The sequence below is a fragment of the Empidonax traillii genome, unplaced genomic scaffold, assembly GCF_003031625.1.
Source record: "Empidonax traillii isolate 1590-97213 ecotype Southwest subspecies unplaced genomic scaffold, ASM303162v1 scaffold321:size1084243, whole genome shotgun sequence".
Lineage (NCBI taxonomy): Eukaryota > Metazoa > Chordata > Aves > Passeriformes > Tyrannidae > Empidonax > Empidonax traillii.
The window spans coordinates 524,933-544,746 of NW_020955514.1; the positions used below are offsets into that span (position 1 = coordinate 524,933).

Here is a 19,814-nt window from a genome sequence, read left to right on the forward strand (position 1 = left end):
TCCTGAAGATTCTGGTATACTGTAAGTGTTTCAGCTTGGGAAGGAGTTATTAAGAAACAATTTCCTAGACTGGATAAAACCAAGAAAAATTACTGAAGTTAAACCATATTAAAATTTAGAAGTTATCTTATGGACATAACAGCAACAGTGAATTCTGGTATACACATCCTGCTCTGGAGACTGGAAAACAAACAAACAAACAAACAACTCAGAAAAAAGTAAGCATTCTTGTGCACCTTGTGACTGATAGGTTCAATTCCATTTCAGGTTTCCAGTGCACAGATAGACACTGAAATGAAATACCCCACATACAAAGGATTGCTACAAGTATGTGTTAACAATTAAATATCACAATCTTCCGCAAAGATCACAAAATCTTTTCAGGTTTTGTAGGAAAGTCCAATAGATTTGGTTAATTCTTCCTTTTTTTTTTTTTTTGGAATCTTATACTCCTCAGGTATCTCTTAACCAGCTCTCACTTTTGTGTGTGCCATCCTCCCCTCTTCCCATTTCTCCTGTTTAAAATAAGGTTTACTAGATGTTGCCCTTTGGAAATAAAGAAACTGTCCCCGATGTATTTCGAGAGCTTGCTGCCTCTGCCCTGCTTGCCCTGAGCGGCACAAATGTTCCTTTTTAACTCATAAAATCACGGAATACACTGAGTTGGAAGGGACCCACAACTCTTGCCCTTTGGATGCCTAATTACTACGAAACCCTTAAGTACCTCCTCACCCTCACTGGATGCCCTAAAGGCTGAACCCAATGCCACCCTGCTCCCTTCCCACCTTTGCCTTTACCTTGTCGGGTCGGTCTCCCTTTGTTCCCGGGCTTCAAAGGCCCGGCACACCTGTCTGAGGCACCTACGAGCGCCTCCCTCACCAGCCCGCCCCTTCGCCGCTGGAGCCGCGGGTTACTGCGTCCCTCCCCGCCGCCGGCCGCCGCTCAGATGGGGACAGGTGCAGCCTGTTCTCCCGACTCCGAGGGGACCGAACACCTGCGACTGCCGTGGGATGCGATCCCCGAATCCCTGCCCCGGCCCCCATCCCGCCCCAGGATCGCTCCCGGACCCGTTCGAACGGCCGCCGCCAGCCCGCGCCTGCGCACTGCGCGCCCCGCGGGAGCCCAGGACGAGGCGAGGCGGCGAGGCGAGACGAAAAAACTACTCGCCCCGTCATGCCCCGCGCGGTTCGCTCCCCACGGCCGGACCGAGCGCGGCTCTCGCGGGGCACGCCGGGAGCTGTAGTTCCGCGGCGCTGGGTATTGTCTCTCCCCTTTCTCTGTCCGGGAACCCGACCGCCACCCCGCCGGGCGGGCGCCGTGACTGACAGCGCCGGGCAGCCAGTGGCCGCCGCGCCCTCGGGCCGAGCCCGGCGCCGTCTCCCCGGTGACCGGCGGAGCCGCTGCCTCGGCGGAGCAGCCACTGCCCTGGGGGACGGAGGTGAGTGTGTCCGAGCGGGGCAGCGCCCACCGCTGCCCGCCCGGCTCTCCCATCCCCCGCACCGCCGAGCGCCCGGCCCGGGACCCCGCCGGGGTGCGGCGGGAGGAGCGGGGGCGGCAGATGGGAGGCGGGAGGGGGCCCAGGGGGAAGGGAGCGCGGCGGCGGGGGCCGAGGGGAGGGAGGGGAGAAAAGGCAGCCCCTGTGCGCGCCCCTCGGGCTGCGGCGCTGCCCGCGACCCCCGGCGCGCAGCGCGGAGGGGCGGGCGGTCGGTCGGTCGGTCGGTCCGCCCGCGGGAAGGGGGGGGGTTCACGGGCGCTCCCTGAACTCCCGTCTTTTACCGCTTGATTTTTCAAACCGTCCCTGCGGGCTCAGGTGCCGCTTTCTCCCCTCCCCGCAGCTCCACCCCCGCCGGGAAGCGGCTGCCCCGGTTAATGTGTAACCCCGCGGAGCGCTGCTCGGGGAGCGGACTCGCCGCCGGCTCCCCGCAGAGTCCCGGGTCTCCCACTCGGTGCCCGCGGGATGCCCCCGGTGCCCGTGGGATGCACCCAGACGCCGCCAGGAGCCGGGGCTCGCGGGAGCGAGGCTTTGGGAGCTGCGGCGCATCCAGCCGTGCCCCTCTTGCCTTCGCCCCGGCAGAGCGCCCCGAGCCCTTCCCGGCCGCTCTTGTCCCTGAGCGGATCCCGCCCCAAGCGCTGCCCTTTCTTTGCGCGGCGCCCCAACAGTTCTGGAACGTGTTTGCAAGAAAAGAAGGGGAAAAAAAAAATGCCTGACTGGCAAAAAATACCTTTTCAGCTTCTTAAATGCAACAAATGAAACTCAGCTGTAAGCGCGCGACTGTCTACATAATAGCTTTATTGAAAACTTTGTCCTTAGTCGTATGGCTCTTGTCAGACAAAACAGCAAATCTCCTATTTATGTTCCTTACACTTCATACATTGACTTTGGTGTGAGAAAAGTTTTTATTAACAACTACTTTTACTCATTACAGTCAGTGTTTTTTGAAAGATCACGCTCGGTACAACTAATTGTTTTCTAGCAAAGCCGTTGCTGCTGATACAGGAAACACAATGGTGTGTTTTGCCAATTCTGAAATGCTGATAAGATTTTATTTATTAAAATATTGTCCTGCCGAGTTCTCAAACAACTGGTAGCTGTCTTCTACAGGCTGTGCTGTTACATTTCTCGTGTAACTTGTCTATAAACATGTTCCACATTTGAATAGTTAGTGGAATTCAAATTTTATAGCTTCATTTGGGCTTTGTAGTGACTTGGCATCATTTGTGAAAGTCAGTTCACGATGCCTTAAGATGCTTTAAAGAGTGGCATCCATGATGAATAGTGTTTTGCATTACTTCAAGACGTGTGTGAGGGATGAGGGAACAGTCCTTCTCCTCTATGCACTTCCACTTTGCATACTTTATCCTCTTACAGTCCCACTATTGAAAAACAAAATTAAGCCAGACAGTTCTTTGCTGTGTCTCTGCACATTAGTATGGATCCTGTAGTGCTGACTATGAGCTCTTTTGCAAAGCCTTTTGGAAAGGAACTGGTGGTCAGTCAGGTAGTCTTAAACTTCACATGTTCCCTCGCTGCCCTCTGTAACTGTGAAGGTTATAGTTTAACATCGACTGTAACAGCAGCGTGCCTTCTGTTTCTGTTCTTTTTGTTGCTATGAGATAACAAGAGCAGAAGCAGGAAACAAACCGCCTCTCCCCCTTGAAAGTAAGCAAATAAGTGTTATTTTCTTTGGAGTGGAGGGTTTGAAAATGACATGAAAAGCTAGCCACGGATATGTAACAACATTACGTACAGAAATGCAGTGTTTGTGGGCTAAAGTACAATCCAACTGTAACTGGTATTTTTGTTGGTTTATACCCCACAAATAATTACTTCAAATGGTAGACCAGAATGTGTGCTGGCAGAAAACTCAGATGTTTCATTTTGTTTTGCAGTTCTGTGACAAAGCTGATGGATATGGGCAAATGATGTTATTTCATATACATGTATATAATAGTGTTTTTGTCTGAGATGTTCTGGGAAATATTTTGTAGTTATAAAACTAAAAGCTTTATCTCAGTGCAAGTAAAAAGATGTCTGTTTCCCTACATTTGTACTTTGTTTCACGTTGGAGATACTACATGTTTTGTAATTTATTACAGGAAAAGGTTTTTCAGATGTATGATTACTTTGAAACTGTGGAAGTTTGTGCCACTTCTGTGCCATATCTCTTTAGCTCCAGGTTTCAAATCTGCAAAGTAATTAGAAGAAAACGTGGGCAATTAGCTAACTTAGTTTTGAACTAGTTTGTTAACAGTTTGTCACTCAACAAATCTCTAGAGTCTCTCTGCTTATGAGAAACACTATTTTCGTAGCTTTTCCATTTGCCTGTCACACCATTTTTGAGGAGAAACATACTTGAATGCTGAAGGTTCTTGTAGAAAGAAGATTCTTGTAGACCTCCTTTGTCTTGAGGTTTCCTGGGTAGATTTAGTGAGCTGTTCTTTGGCACAAAAAATGCACAGTATTATTCAGGTACTGAGGGAGGGGAGGGAAGTGCCTCACTCTTCCCGTGAGGTAACACAGGTCTTTTTGTTTGGTTTTTGTTTTGATTTGGGTTTTGTTTGTTTTTGTTTTGTTTGTTTTGTTTTTATTTTAGTGGATATAGTCATTAATAGCAAAACCCCTTTAATGTTCCATTACTTCCTAACTTTAAACTCACAAAAGTACATAAACATATTAATAGGTGGAAGACTTCACACCTCTAGAACATCATTATTAGATAAAAGTAATATACTAGCAGCCTGCTGTTTTTTATAATTGTCAGGTTTTTGAATGACATTCCATTATCAGTGGTTATCATCTGACATAAATGCTTGATGTGTAAGGAGCATAGGTTAGGAAGGCAAACAGGTAAGTTGACTTGTGAATAGAATTAAAAGGAACCCTCTCTTAGCAAATGTGTAATTGTGAGTTAAGACAGCATTGGGGTTTGCATCTTCCCAAGAGCACCCTAAATACATTTTCATTGCATGTTTTTTTATAGTGGCATTTAGGGTATTTTTTTATAGAATAGAAAGATAGCTGGAAAGATCTGTTTGGTTTTTTTAAACAGCCACTTCAACAGTACAATATTGAATCTTAATTTTTTTTAGTAACAACTGCTTTTTATTATATCTTTAGAATGAGATTATTTATAATCTCATAGTCTTTTAATTGTTTCCTCTCCTCCTGCAAGCTAGTAGTGCAATTTTAGGTGCCAGATACTACAGGGCATTATGTTAGGTTAGCAGCAGAGTTTTGGAGGGTACCCAGGGGACACATTAGGCTATTCTCCAGACAGTTGAGAACAGAAATATTCACTGTAAGGCAAACTAAAACATACATATATTCATGATCCTAGACAGTAGGTATTTATTTACTGATAGACATTTATTGGTTAATTTTTTTTTGGTTGGAGAACTCTCTCTTGAAATGTTTAATAATTATTCCCGAAAAGTACCAGATAGCTGAATGCACAGTGATATCCTAGTTCCCAAGTTTAGCCTCATCAGGAAAGGGTCAAAGTGTGTTTAAAGCATGAGAATGGATGCAAGTTGAAGGGGTCTCTTACAGAAATGTAAGAGTTAAGTTTGGTTAAATGTTTGCAAAGCATTTCTTGTGTTAGGATTTCCATTCAAAGGTTAAGTGTGAAGTTTCATTACTTCTTACAGTTAAGGGTTGTTTTTTTTGTCTTAAATTGTAGGAAAACTGTTGTTAATGAAGCAAGATAATTGCTATATTAGAACAATTTGCGAAAACTGTATTAGGTTGAATAGTCACAGCTGCACTGTGGAGACAAAAACCTGATGTCCCTTTGTTAAAAAAATTACACACTAAACCCCAAAAATAAAGCCAACTGGATGTCTTCTAATATCTTGAAGGCTGTCCTCTTCTGGGTTTAAAAGGATCCTAAGGAAATTACATCCTGTAGTAGAATATTTAGTGGAATATTCAAGAAACGAGAGTGGTTTTTTAAACTTGGTAATCGAAGAACTCATATGTAGTTAAGTAGTGAAGACTTTGATCCTAAATTTTATTTTATTTTTGGTTTGGCCTTTAATTGGTGAAACTTTTGAAATAATTGCCCTTCTATTTGTTCTAACCCAGGCAAAATACTGTGAAAGTAGTGTGCTGTGGATTGAATCACTTTCTGAGTGTGGGGGTTTTTGTTACTTCTGTAGCTGAGAACAATGTCAGAAGGATTTCTTGGTCATTTTATTTCCATGCAAGTAGTGGGTGGGACACCACTAATTTATCACTTTAGGTGTGATAAAAAAATGTGTTGTCTTTGTGTGTATGTGTATATATATGTGTATGTGTGTTTATTTATCTAAAATGTTGCCTGCATTTTGCCCACATATGCAAGATACTTCCTTTCAAATACCTTACACAGTTTAAGTATGTTACAGTGTGACTGAGTTATGAATAAGCCTGTGGACCAAGTCAGAGCAGTAATTATTTTCAGATTAGTTCTCACTTGCTCAGATGGAGTTTATTGTGATTTTTTGTAGCTGTAGTCCTATGGTTATTTCTGTCAGTCATCCCTTCAGATCTATGGAAGTGAGAGTTCATATCATACAACAAGGGGATAGTTTCAAAAGTTGAACAAGTTGTCATTTTTCTTATTTAAGACATTTTTATGCATTTTAACCTGCTTAGTGGAGGAAATCTTTCTAAAACAATGGAATTTACCCGGATTATATTTAGAACAAGACATCCAGACTTCAGTGTCAACACCAAAATGTAATGAAATCTACTATTTCTTGCTGTTCATATAAGGCTGCTTTATATTAATTGTAAAGTCATGACTAGATTAATACTGGCAGCATGTGGGGTTCCTTCTTTCTTACTCTTGTTTTTTTTTTTTCTTTGCATTTTTAAGCTAAACTGAAACACATGGATGTTGGAATGACTGATTGAAATGCATTTTTACAGTGTTTGCTTTCTGACAAATTGGTTTTGAATAGATTAATTGGTTGGTGTAACAGCAAATCTGATCTTGGATCCTTTGGTCTGATCCATGACTGAATGCCCATTTGCTGTTGCACATGTAGCTGAAATGTGTGTAAGAATGTTGAAGTTTTAGGTACTTACTTTAAGCTACCTTTACAGTCAAGCACTGGAGAGATACAGGCAACTCTAGGGGGAATTAATCTGTTTTACATGGACACATGTGGTACCTGTTTCTGTACATTGGACGTTAAGGGGGTGAGGTGTAGCTGAGTAGATAGACACGAGCTCCCATTTTGATGTTGCTGGGAAAGGATAGATGAGCTTCATTCAGGATTTTCAGAGTGCTGTAAAATGCAGTGGTATTGCAATGGTGCAGTAAGCCAGGAGTTAACTGAATAATAGATAATGTGGGGACACTGGGGAAGACATAACATGCTGTAGTAGAAAAACACTGACTGGACATCAAAAGATGTTCTTTGGCATTCAGTCACTTTGTCATTTTGGACAGCCACTTTATTTGCATTTGCTACTCCTTTCTCATGAGTAAAATTAAGACTGTGGTACCTGTTCTTTTCAAGTTGTTTTGAAGGTTTTGTTAATTCTCTAGCAATAGGTTTTGGTAGAGTTCACTAGTAATATTTCTGAACAGTAAAGGGAATGCTGGATACTAAAACCCCTGAGATGTGATTGCGAATTAAAATGTCTTTTTTTCTTTCTTTCTTTAGGACTTCATCAGGTGAAGGAGTGATACTCTTGAAACATGACAAAAAGCTGGACTAAATAAAAGTTTTCCTATTGCAGGAATAAAATCCAAAATGTATAGGCCGGGGGAAACGGTCAAACGTCGACTCAACATGCATGCTCCTCCACGGATAAGGAGTGTGGAAGTTGCTAGAGGAAGAGCAGGTTATGGGTTTACCCTTTCTGGACAAGCTCCTTGTGTTCTTAGTTGTGTGATGAAAGGAAGCCCTGCAGATTATGTTGGACTTAAAGCAGGAGATCAGATATATGCAGTTAATGAAATTAATGTGAAGAAAGCCTCTCATGAAGATGTAGTGAAGCTTATAGGAAAATGTTCTGGAGTCCTGCACATGGTCATTGCTGAAGGGATTAGTCATCTGGATTCATGTTCGAGTGATGAAGAAGTTGGTTTTTATGATGGGAAGGGGTGGCTGAAACCCAAACCTGACTCTAAAGCTCTGGGTATAAACAGAGCAGAGAAGGTTGTTGAAGAAATGCAGTCTGGTGGCATCTTCAACATGATCTTTGAGAATCCTTCTCTTTGTGCTGGTAACTCAGATAATTCTGCACCAAAACAAAGATCATTTTCAGTTTCTGCTGCTATGAAATTCGAAACTGGCAATGAAAGTGTAAGCAATCCAAACTTAATGTCAAAGGAAGAAATAGCCAAAGTCCTGAACGATGATTCAGTTTTTAGACTTGGACTGGAGGGCGCAGAAGACTTTGGATTAGACGCAAGCATTTTAAATGTTGCCATGATCGTAGGTTACCTGGGCTCAATCGAACTTCCTTCAACAACCTCGAATTTGGAAAACGAGAGTTTGCAGGCTATCCGTGGATGCATGAGACGTCTGCGGGCGGAACAGAAAATCCATTCCCTGGTGATGATGAAGATAATGCATGACTGTATCCAGCTCTGCAGTGACAAATCGGGTGTTGTGGCAGAATATCCTGCAGAGAAACTGGCATTCAGCGCTGTTTGCCCAGATGATAGAAGATTCTTTGGACTAGTTACAATGCAGACAAACGATGATGCAAGCTTGGCGCAGGAAGATGAAGGAGTTCTGAGGACATCTTGCCATGTTTTTATGGTGGATCCTGAATTATTTCATCATAAAATTCACCAGGGTATAGCAAGACGTTTCGGACTGGAATGTACAGCGGATCCAGATACAAATGGCTGTCTAGAGTTTCCAACATCATCTCTACCTGTTTTGCAGTTTATTTCTGTCCTGTACAGGGATATGGGGGAACTGATTGAGGGAATGCGTGCAAGGGCTTTTCTTGATGGTGATGCAGATGCTCATCAAAATAATAGTACAAGCAGCAACAGTGATAGTGGAATTGGAAATTTCAACCAAGAAGAAAAGAGTAATAGGGTTCTGGTGGTTGATTTAGGGACCAATCCGAGTAAACACATTCCTAACAGCCTCTGGGAAAATCCAGTAGGAAGGGGACAAAATCAACCTGCTTCCCATTGGAATGGCTTCTGTCACGAGCAAGAAGGAAGCATTCCTTTAGAGGTAATTCAGAATGATAAGTCCCAGAATGTAAGCAAACACTTAAGTCCTTCTGCTCGTATCGAGGTGCCATTGGTTTCCTCCCGAAATTCAGTACCCCCCTCAAAGAAAAATGCTGCAGGCACAGGCAATCAGAGGTGGTTGCCTGTGCATGTGTTACAAGAGTGGCAGCATGGAAATGCCAGCGACCAGGAATCGTACACGGATTCTACGGACGGCTGGTCAAGTGTTAACTGTGGAACGCTCCCCCCACCAATGAGTAAGATTCCAGCTGACAGATACAGAGTTGAGGGCAGCTTTGGTCAGCCTCAGCTAAAATCTCACAAAAATGAATGGTCTAAGAAGATGTTTTGCATTCAGAACAAATTTGGCCCTCCACACAGTATTAGGAAATCTAAAGAAGATAAAAAGGTAAGAATATGTTGACATTGGTTCCTAAAAATACCCCCAAAAACCCCACCCAAACCCATCAGTCTGTGGTACTTTTACGCCATAATATTTGCATACTAAAATTTAAACATGTATTATATAATTTACAAAATTTCAGATGAAGGAAATAATATGGTTCTTTCTTGTTTGCAGAGGCGTTGCATATTCCTCTTTAATTGAGTGCAGCTCTGCAATTGTACTTCTGCTGGAAGTGTTGTCTGTTAGTGTTTTCTCACATTTCTTCTTGTCTCTTCATTGTTTCCAAATGTTGCAGTGGCATTGCAATGAAAAGAGACATGACAATTTAGCAACTTCAGTTTCTTTTGACCTCCAGCAGCAAAAGAATGGAAACAGTCTGGATCTTTAGTCTGGTTCTTTTTTTGTAGAAAACTGGCTTGCAAATGTTGTTATCTATCTAATCTATAGTATCTATTTTTATAGAGGAGTAGTCTAATCATTAGTCAAAAACATGGGTTATAGACTTTTAGTTTTAACTGAATAAGACTATTTTATTACAGAAATTGACTCCAGCAAACCTCTCAATACAAGTAGCATTACAAACTGACACCAAAAACTATTCCTTAGTGGTAGGTCACAAATCTAACGTTCTGCCAGTAAACCTGTAGTTCAAATTTTATTCCAAATTACTGCTTCATCTACTTGTTTTGTCTACTATTAGACAAAGTGAGGAGATTTAAAAAAAAAAAAAAAAAAAAGGTGTGGGAGGTTATCCAAGTACCCAACATGATTACATGCTGTTCCCTTTGTGACATACACGTTTTGCTGTTGAAGGAACTAATCTCAGGGGAGTCTGTTGTTCATAACTGGGATTTTAGTAATGTGGAGGTCATTGGTCCAACACGAACAGAATTAGTAGCAATGTTGTATCTGAAACATTTGCTGACTCCAGGGAAAGACAGAACCTTATACTCCAAATTAGTCTTCAAGAGGCTTTGTCATTCCATGACAGGAAGTTTTGCTTATGTGATTGATTCAAATGTCCATCACACTGTCCAAATGTGTTTTGAAAAAATGTGGCTTTTTTCACCTGATTTAAAATATACAACTGCTACTCAAGTTGATGGCAGTAGAGGTTCATGAGTTGTTTCATAGTGTTACAAACAAAATCTTTGCAGTGCTGTGACAGTCAGTCAGACATTTTGGGTATTAGATTGCGGAACTTCAGAGTGTTTTGGTGTGAAAAGAGAAGTTATTTTATGTTGTTTTTTCTGCACTGTGAAGCCAAAAACTTGCACATATGTTCTTTTGTATGCTTTCTGGGCTGAAAATAAAAAAAGTAAACCAGTATATATAATAGTTATACACTAGTGTATTGTTAAGGTGAAGTGACTGCTACAGGCAGCAGTTTTCCAGACCCATAATAATGTATTAAATTTCAAGTGATCTTAAATACAAGGTGACTCACACTTTCAAAAGCCAAATAGAAACTATCCAAACAGAATCACTAAATTTGTAAACATTGCCCACCCAAACCAGCTAATAATCAATTCTGTCTGCTCCCCTGAAGATTACATGCTTCATGATCTCTGCTGACGGACCAAGGAGAAGACCTCTTTATAGGCAGCACCTGGTCCAGATACCTTGGTCCCAAGTGCCCTTTGGAAACTAGACCAGCTTCCTTGGATGCTGCTGAAATTCCTTCAGGGTCTCTGTAACAAGTTTGTGTCTGCAGTGTTGTCCGTGATAGTAACATGATTGCATTTTTTGCAGAAAAAAATATTTTGTGGAAATCACGAATATACTAATGAAAATCTCAAAGAAAATGTTACACTTTAAGATGGAAGATGTTCTATATGTGGGCAAAGTGTAACAATATTTCACCTACTGAATCACTCAGATCAGCATAAACCAACACTAAGTATCTCAATCTTCCCTTTTAAATCTATTTACTAATAAAGTAGGCATTCTGTTGTTTGATTAATAACAAATTTGTTTGCAAGAACACATTTAAGATGTTCTTACATGGCTTTAGCATTGAACCTCTTCGTTAAGGCTACAGACCATCTTTTGCATTTTAGTGTTGTTTTCCAGTATTATTGAAGGCTGTTGAAACTGATGAAAAAAGCTCATGAAGGTTATTCGGAGTAAGGCTTAGAGATGAAGTTGTACAATGTTCTCATCTTGAATCTTTAATGAAAATAATCGGGGCATGTACTTTATTGGTGAGTGTACCTCCGTACCTTAGGTACTGCAGAAATAGGGAAAATCTGGTTTTGGATCTTAGAGCACTAGTTCACTTTCGTAAGAGAGGGATATTCAGAAATTCAGGCTCTCTTTTTGCTTTGTGTGAAGAGAAAAGTTAAGAGTGCCTATTCCAAACCCTATTCAGGTGGGTTAGATCCTGTGTTCTAGAAAACTACACGTACTCAGCTTCCTGTGACCTTTTTAAGTGCTAAGGAGTTATTTTACACAGCATGCTGAAACTCATTGCAGTCATGGAATAAAGTATATGAAGTGGCCACGTGGGACTACATTCATATTTTTACAACCTAGTGGCTTAGTCTAAGGCTTCATTTGGCAGAGCAGTCTTTAAATTGCTTTTGATTAAGGTGATTTTTTTGTCTTTTACATCAATACTGAAGGTAATATACCGTGTGAGTGAGACTGTAAGGAAGCCACTAGAGGGAGAAACGGTTACCAAAGCTGGAATTTTTTGTGATGGACTCTGTACTTCCATATAACATACTTGTCTGCCTTGGAGCTTTCATTACTCGAGTTCCTGGATGCACTGCTGCACTAGCAGAACTGCTGTGCAGCTAAACAGTGATGATCACAGCATGTAATTCTGAAAAATACGTTGTATCATACAATACTAGTGGGGGGTAAGATGGGCCTAAACTATTTCCAGATTTTATAGCTGCACTTACAAAACATTTGTGAATTGTACAGCACACAGGAGCAGATGTGAGAAAGCGTTAGTGCACATATCTATTTAAAATTGCACTTTCAGAACTGAGGCTGGGAAGTGTTTCTTGTGGGTAGGAATAGGTATGGCATTTCAGACTTCACAAGGAAGAAGACAAATTTTCTGAGCTTTGTTTTTGCTTTAGTGATGATGATATTTTCAGCTTAAAAAGTGGAATTATGGTTAATTCTGTAATAACTGGCAAAACCACTTTTAAAATATTAATTTTCTTTACAGTACTGTAAAGCATTTTAAAATTCAATAAAAGTGTGAATAGTTGAAACTAGTTAAAAATGCCTAATTTGGTTGCTAATGAATAGCATGAGGTTTTTTGTTTTGCTTTAAAATGTTCTAAGGAAATATCCCTAAATTACTGAACTCATACTTTCACAAAAGCTGTATATCTATTTTTAACTCTTAAATGGTTTTAAAATGGTTTCTTTAATTTTTTTTTTTTTTTTTTTTGCATGTGGGAAGAGGAGAAATTTTAGTTTTAATGCATGTCCTCTGACTGAGATTTACTGGAATCTGTCTGGCCCTGTGCACCCCTGAAATTATTTCCTGTGCCAAACTTCACATTTCTGGTGTTTCTTAAAAGTGTCACGTGAACAGATTTCTATTAAAGCATCTAATGGGAATTTTTTGGAGTCTTCTTGACTTCTGTAGGTGTTAGACTGAAAAAATTAGTGGGAGGCTTGATGATGTTGCTGAAATTCACTGAAAAGGCAGATCATGGAAGGCAAGGTGCCTTTCAATCTGAGAATGACCAAGGAAGATTTCTGGTGACAAGAAGCTTCTGAATTTTTTTAAGACTGATGCTGGGCAGGGGTGTGTAGTCTTGTGAGGTCTATAAGCCTAACAGATGAAGAGCCTGGTTATTGTTTCAGTGGGGATAGAATAATTCCTGCTTTTCTGTTTGTTATTCCATTTGCACTGTGCTGCCTTTGCTGTTGCATTGTTATTTTCACCTTTTTTAGCATCCCGCTGAGTTCCAGCCACTTACCTACTCACTCTTTCTGCATGATTTTTGGGTGACGCAAATGAAAAGCACCATAAGCAATATGAAAACATCAGGGGATGTTAGGATTGGCAGGGGACTTGAGAAATTGCTGAAAAGGGAAGCATTCCTTTCCCTCTAGACTAAATTAATGTAATACGTTTGATTTTGTTCAACCCTCGCTCTCTGTTTTCAGGCTAGTGCCTGGCCAAAAATATGTCTACCCATTACTGTTTTAAATTAAGTTTTACTGGTAAAATACTCCTTTTTCCACTGGAAAGCTCCATAACAGTCAGTTTAGTCTTTGAGTTCTCTCTCCATGAGGACAGAACCCTAGGCACTGACCTCTCACCGTTCTTAAAAAAAAAAAAAAAGTTTGTTTTGATATTGTGGCAGTGAGTATAATATTGAAGATCAAAAGAGGTTTTACAACCTGAGCTTGATAACTAACATTTGGGTAGGTTTATTCCAAGTGAATATGACAAATAGGACAAATTACATTAAAATGTAATTTAAAAGCTTTTCAAAAATTTGGGTATTGATTTTTAGAAACCCTTTCTGTTTCACATTTGTTGCAAGACTTCTTGACCACGTTATTGCTTGTGCTAATGAAAAGTGTGAATTTGTAACTGGATCATATTTGTAGATCTTAAAGGAAGACAAAATAGATGATCTAAATAGATAATCTCATGATCTGAGACTCATTGGACAATAGTACTGCAAATATATATATATTTATACACATATATATATTCTAAACTATAGAATGTATCAACTGCTTTGAACCCTCATAACTTAGCTACTGAAAATATTGTAAAAATGTAGAAGAGAGAAGACAGGTAAGCAATACTGCGTGGTTCACTAATACATCTTTCCTTGCTAATATATTTCCTGGGTAACTATTATATATTATTGTTACTCTGTTTTGATCAGAAGTTTAACTGTAACTACTTCAGAGTTGTCTTTGTTTCCAGAACAAGTGTAATGGAAGAAGAAATGCTGTTAAGCTAAAAATGGATTTTTTTTTGGGGGGTGAAAATTTGTAATTTGCTTCAGATCCAAGAATTGCAGTTTTTTAATGCTGGTAACTGGATGGTAAACTAACTGCAAAACAGATATTTTAGATGCAAAAACAATGTTGGCAAAGCTGTGTGGATCCCATATTTGTTTTTTGTTGTATAATTACATGGTTTTTTCCCTTTCCTTTACAATTCTGTTTGCTCACTAGCTTAAATTGTTCTACCACAGCTGTTTAAAAAGTAGAATTGATGGCAGCTGGATTGCTATTCTTATGCAGTACAATTTATTATTATCCTTTGAAATTATAGGCTTTGATCTGGTTTGAGATGCATGTATATACCTTAAAGAGAACTCAGCTGAAATCCCAAACACCAGGGTAGATCTGAGAATGTGCTAATGTGAGTTAATCTGCAAAGAGGCATTTATAGGAAATAGGTCCTCTGATACATTTTGCTATGAGAAAATGAAAAGCAATTACATGTTTAGTAATTTCATTCAACCTTTTCATGTGTATTGTAGTCTTCTAAAATTATTTTTAAAAATGGGCAGTTCTAGGATCTTTAAAGTGTATGAAAAGTTAAAATAATTTGTGTGCTAGAAAGAAAATACTGTGGAGGAAATAGCACAGAATGAATTGAAATAATGAAAAATGGTTTGATTTTTGCGTTTTAAACATAAAAGCTTTGAGATAAGAGATTATAAAATTGTTGTCTGTACAAAGATCTGAATTCCTTGCAGTTGAGAAGATTTAGAGAAGAAAAGGAGCTGTGAAATACCAGTTCTTGACTGGAGAAATAGATCCATATGAAATAAAGGTCTTTAATTAATAAAAAATAAATATGGAATTTCTAAAACTTACCTGAAGTAGTACTTTTGGCATTCCTGATATCATTTGATTTATACATTCCACAGTTTAATAGTGTGGAAAGAGAACACCACATAATTGTACTTTCCATATAGTTTCATTTCATACCTGCTAATATTTGTCATGAGAAATGCTAACAGTATTTATTACTCTCTTTTTATTTTCTCTTAGTGATTTTATTTTTTTTAACCTCAACCACCAATAGCTCACTTTCCAGTCAGAAATCAGCTTATACTTCTACTGTCCAAAAGTTTTTTCATAACTGCAATATAATTGCTTAATATTATTTTTGAGATGGGTCCACCAGAGCTATAAGCAGTTTTAAAAATGTGTGGGCAGGCAATGTATTCAGAAAGCTTATTTCTTGACTTCTTTTTGCTTTCCTAATGATTCCTGGTCAGAATTTTGATTGCTACTGATTATTGGTCTATATTGATTTAATGTTCCCAGCTAATGCCTTCCTAATGTTCAAGATGATTTGGAACCAGTTGTTATGTTGTCTGTAATTGTAATTTTCTCCATATTTTCCCCTAGTGTACTGTGGTCTTTCTGTTCCTCTGCAGTTTCCAACTAACAGTTTCCAACTCATATAAGATACTATTATCTAGTTACATTGAAAAAATGATCTTACTATTTAATCTGCATTAATAGCATCAGCATTTATGTGTTTGGGTTTTTTTCTTGAAAAGGGATTAGGATAGTACTGAAGTGTAGATGGTCAGTGTTTTATGCCTAGTATCCTTAGGATGGGAGAAAAGCAATAAATTTCTTTTACTTGGATGTTCAGCATGACAGGACAGTCTCTTTTCTATGTCTTCTGGGAGTGCATAGAGATCTTACATGAAATTTTACATCATTCTTGACTGTATTATGGGTCAAACTGCCATTCAAAATGCTACTGTAATGGTTAGAAGGCAGTGAAATGTGTCATTATCATCTGATTAGTGAAGAAGTATTCTTAGAAGTGATCAAATCTATTGACCAGTAATGGTGAATAACAGCATTTGAATTCTTTGTCATACTGGCGTCCCCCAGCCACACCTTCCCCCCAAAAAACCCACAACAAAACAAAGACCAGACCCAAAACCATTACAGGATTTGCAGTGTATTAAAACCTGTGGAAAAGCTGACAGTAAAGTTTGAATCATGCTAGACCTTTTTGATTAACCCTCCCTTAACTTAATCTGGTTTTGTGAGGTGATGTCTGTCCGTGGTGATGGCAGCAGTGCAGGGCAGTTTGAAGGCTGTTACTTTGTTGTGGTTTTGCCCACAGCCCACGAGCCCTCTCTGTCAGCTTGTACTCTAGGACTTACTGCTTCTGTTCCTGTTAAGGTCCAGGGATCTGGACCACAGCCAGTTCTTTTCCCAGGTCCCTCCCAGATTCCTTTATCTCTTTCAGGATAAGAGTGGCCCTGACTGAAATATTCCATATTTAAATCCATCCTGTTCTCAGGCCCCACAGACCCTCATTTGACAAGTCCTGCAAGTTTCACTGTCAATTTTGGGTGGGGAGCAGGTAAAGCTGATGAGATGGGTAAAAAAGAGGGGTCATGGCCTGCAGACTGTTCTGCACTGGTGTAGTGGGGCGGTCCCTGAGCTAACAGGACCCATAGTCAGGAGAATGGATGCTTAGGGATGGTAGTGGACAGGAGAGGGAAATACAGTGACATGCTCCAGAGCAGGATTTGAGACTAATACTGACAGCAGAATAATATTTGCATCATCTACGTTTTTTGTGCGTGTGTGTGTGATCCTTTCACTAGGATTCACCTTTCACTTTTTGAGATTTTGTTTTTAAAAAGTTCTAAATTAGAAACTTTCTGAAGTCTCAACCTGCATTTTTTATAAAGATGAGCTGCTGATCCAGACTGACCCTTCTGCAGCTTAACAGCCAAGATTAAGTTTGGCAACTTTTGAATATCTGCAGAAGTTTCAAATTATGTGATCAGTGTATCTGGGCTCCAAACTGTTATGCACTTTACCATACAAAGTCATACAGTCAAACCTAAGCTTCAACAGCTGGAAATAGGAGTAGGATAAATTAAGATTTGATGATTTTATAGTTAGTATGATTAAGTTCTGTGACACATAGAATGTACCAAATTCTATATTAGTTGAGCTCCTTAAATTGAGACATTTTAATTGCTGATTTTCCTTTTTTTTTTTTTTTTTTTTGGCAATAGCATCTCATCTGTGAAGATAAGCACCCTCCTTTTGTTATGTGTTTTTAGAGGCATTTAGCAGAAATCAGAACTCAACTGAAACTTGTACAGATGCTCAGAGACTCAAAGAGTTTTTGTTAAAAATTTAATTCATTCGACTTTTTAGTGTAGGGAGATGCTTACCTGGGGAGTTGCCTTTCTGGAGCAGGATGGCCAGCTGCTGGTAGTGATGATTGTTTCTGTTGCAAGTATGGTTTAGATGGATTGTATAAAACTCCCCAAGCTGTTGTGGTGGTGAACTTTTCTAATCCAAAAGGCAAGCAGTTCTGTGTGACCCTTCTTGCATGTGCATGGTCCTTTTGTATTCTCTTAAATGGTCAGGACAGAGGATAGTACACTTGTTCCACCTGAGCAGGAGGAGAAACATTTTCTGTCAAAATTAGCACATTCCAGTAACAACATTTTTGTCTTTGAGCTCTTAGAACTTTGTCCAGGACATTCAATTACTTTCTTACAATTTTGTGGTCAAACATTTAAAAATATAAAACTGTTTCAGTCATGTGCCTGTGCATCTTGTGAGATTAACTTTTGTTGTGGTTTTGAAAGCATTTGAAATCATACTTTGTAAACGTAGATGATCAGGCTTGTGAGTGTTTTTTTAGCTTTTTAGATTAGCTTCCCTTCTTATATTTTACCTTTTGTTCTTGCTGCTCTTCCATAGAGCAGCCAAAATATCTGTCCTGTAAGATTTAGCCCCTTTAGTTTCCTCTCAAGATCACGAACTTAATGTGTTTTCAATGAAAATACTCTATTTGCTAGAAGCTGGCCTAAAGCCTCACAGTTTTTCTTTCTCCTTTTTCCCCCTTTCTGGATTCCTCTTGCCAGCTTACTGTATTCTGTCGTTGTCAGGGATGCCTGAACTTTTAACAAAAATCTCCCCCTTCCTTAGCCTCTTGTACTCCAAAGGCTGCCAGTGCCCTCTCCTCGCTACCCCCTTCCTGCACCTTCAGCTTTAAAACTTGTTCCAGAGGAGAGGAATCTCATTGTTTTATGAGTAATATCTAGATATTTATTAGTAATACCTAGACAATAACTGTAGAGAGACACAAAGACTATTTAATACAAAATGGAAATTTCAGGTTGTTACCTATGACAACTTGTTACAACATGATAACAGTAAATAAGTGCATTTACTGGAACGTGAAAGAGCATGATACAGCTCATGCAATAGCTGGGAATTTCTTTAAGAGGATTAAAGATGTTTTCTAAAGGTGTTTGGTTTCTTTGGGTTCTGAATAATTGATGAAGTTTCATCAACTTGCTCCTGTGCACTCAGGCTCCAAGTTAGAGTATCATATTGGCTGACATAGTTTCACGTTGCGTTTCTTTGGTAGTACCAGCTTAAAAAGAGTTCCTGCTGTGCTCAGGCCAGAGTTGGCAGTGAATATCATCAGTAGTGTTGGCATGACTATCTGTGGATCCGCCTTAGAAATAGGATTATTTCATTTGGTAAACTGTAGTTTATTGTTAGTGGAGATGAGGGGGCAGCCTGCTGCAATTTGTGAGCTTGCACGAGTGGTCAGAGGTGCATGCCAAGACCTTAAGCGAGCATAGCCACTGCAAATCTTATATGGAACTACTGCCTACCTTTTTTATCCCCTAAAATTACTTTCAAGTGCTCATCCTTTCTCTTTCTATCTTTAAATAATTAGAGTTCTGCAAGTCACCTTATATTGGATCATTTTTGTTCTTTCTCTCCATCTGTTTGCAGTCTAACATGAGTTGTGCTTCTTCACTCCCTCTGTCTTGTTAATACATAAAGTACAACATTTTCCATTTTCCCATTTGTACTTTTCTTGTACACCTTTCTTGTTATCAGACAGAAACTTTTCTCGCTTGGACACATTCACAGACTGCTGCTATATCAGTCCTCCTCTAGTTTTCAATGCTTTTCTTGTCAAGTAGATTAAGAGGTAGCTCATCCATAACGCCAAATAAGCAGGTTAAGCATTAAATTTAAAAAAAAAAAAAAATAAAGGGAAAGGAAGGCTATAGTTTGATCAGTGATTGATTGTTATTTCTGACGACTGTATTTGCACCTGCCATTTCCTCTTAGCCTAATGAAAAGGGGTGATCTAGTCATATATTAAAAAAAAAATTTGCATACACTCTGTTCATTGTCCTTTTTCTCTTAAGATTATACATTTAACTGGTATTCCAGTCCATACTAGTTCATAATTTTTACTTTTTTCTAAGAGTAGAAAAATAATGGATTTTTTTTAGGGCATTAGTGCTTTAATTCCTTTAATCCTTTGTTGTTTTTCCTCTCCATCTGCCAAAACATAACAGGATAAAGGCTTTTAGAGAGATGTTCTTTTATACTTTCACCATGATAGGTAGTAGTAGTAGGGTTGCAATTATCTGAATTGCAAATAAGAGGATGTGTTGGTGTAGCACATGCTTTTCACTAATCAACTTGTTTTCACTAATTCTTGTCCTTTTTCTGTTGGCTTCTGGATTCCTGAAATTCCTAAAATGAAGACACTTAGTGAGGTGTCAGGTGGACTTCAGTTTCTAATTCTGTTCTTTGATAAGATTTCTTAAGATTTTCTTTAATATCTAGATATTTTTAGTTTTCTTTTATAGATTTAGCAACATGATGTGTCTGGAAAAGGATCTTTAAGGTAGGATAATAAACACTTCTAGGGCTTATAGGCAATCCGT

General features: G+C 39.5%; 1 protein-coding gene and 1 long non-coding RNA gene across 9 annotated transcripts in view; one reads left to right on the forward strand and one right to left on the reverse strand.

Annotated features, from left to right (window-relative positions):
* Nucleotides 1-1,085, reverse strand: LOC114061210. Its single transcript, XR_003572068.1, has 2 exons — nucleotides 798-1,085; nucleotides 1-512 (listed from the first exon to the last, which is right to left on the reverse strand). It is a non-coding gene; the product is annotated as an uncharacterized LOC114061210 (long non-coding RNA).
* Nucleotides 1,086-1,363: 278 nt separating this feature from the next.
* RGS12 (regulator of G protein signaling 12) overlaps nucleotides 1,364-19,814 on the forward strand; it is an 88,284-nt gene continuing 69,833 nt past the window's right edge. For all 8 annotated transcript variants that reach the window (XM_027891442.1, XM_027891445.1, XM_027891441.1 and 5 more), the window contains exons 1-2: nucleotides 1,364-1,438; nucleotides 7,156-9,102. In XM_027891442.1, the coding sequence (XP_027747243.1) occupies nucleotides 7,246-9,102 (1,857 nt within the window). In that variant the 5' untranslated portion in view covers nucleotides 1,364-1,438; nucleotides 7,156-7,245. The remainder of the gene's footprint in view (nucleotides 1,439-7,155; nucleotides 9,103-19,814) is intronic.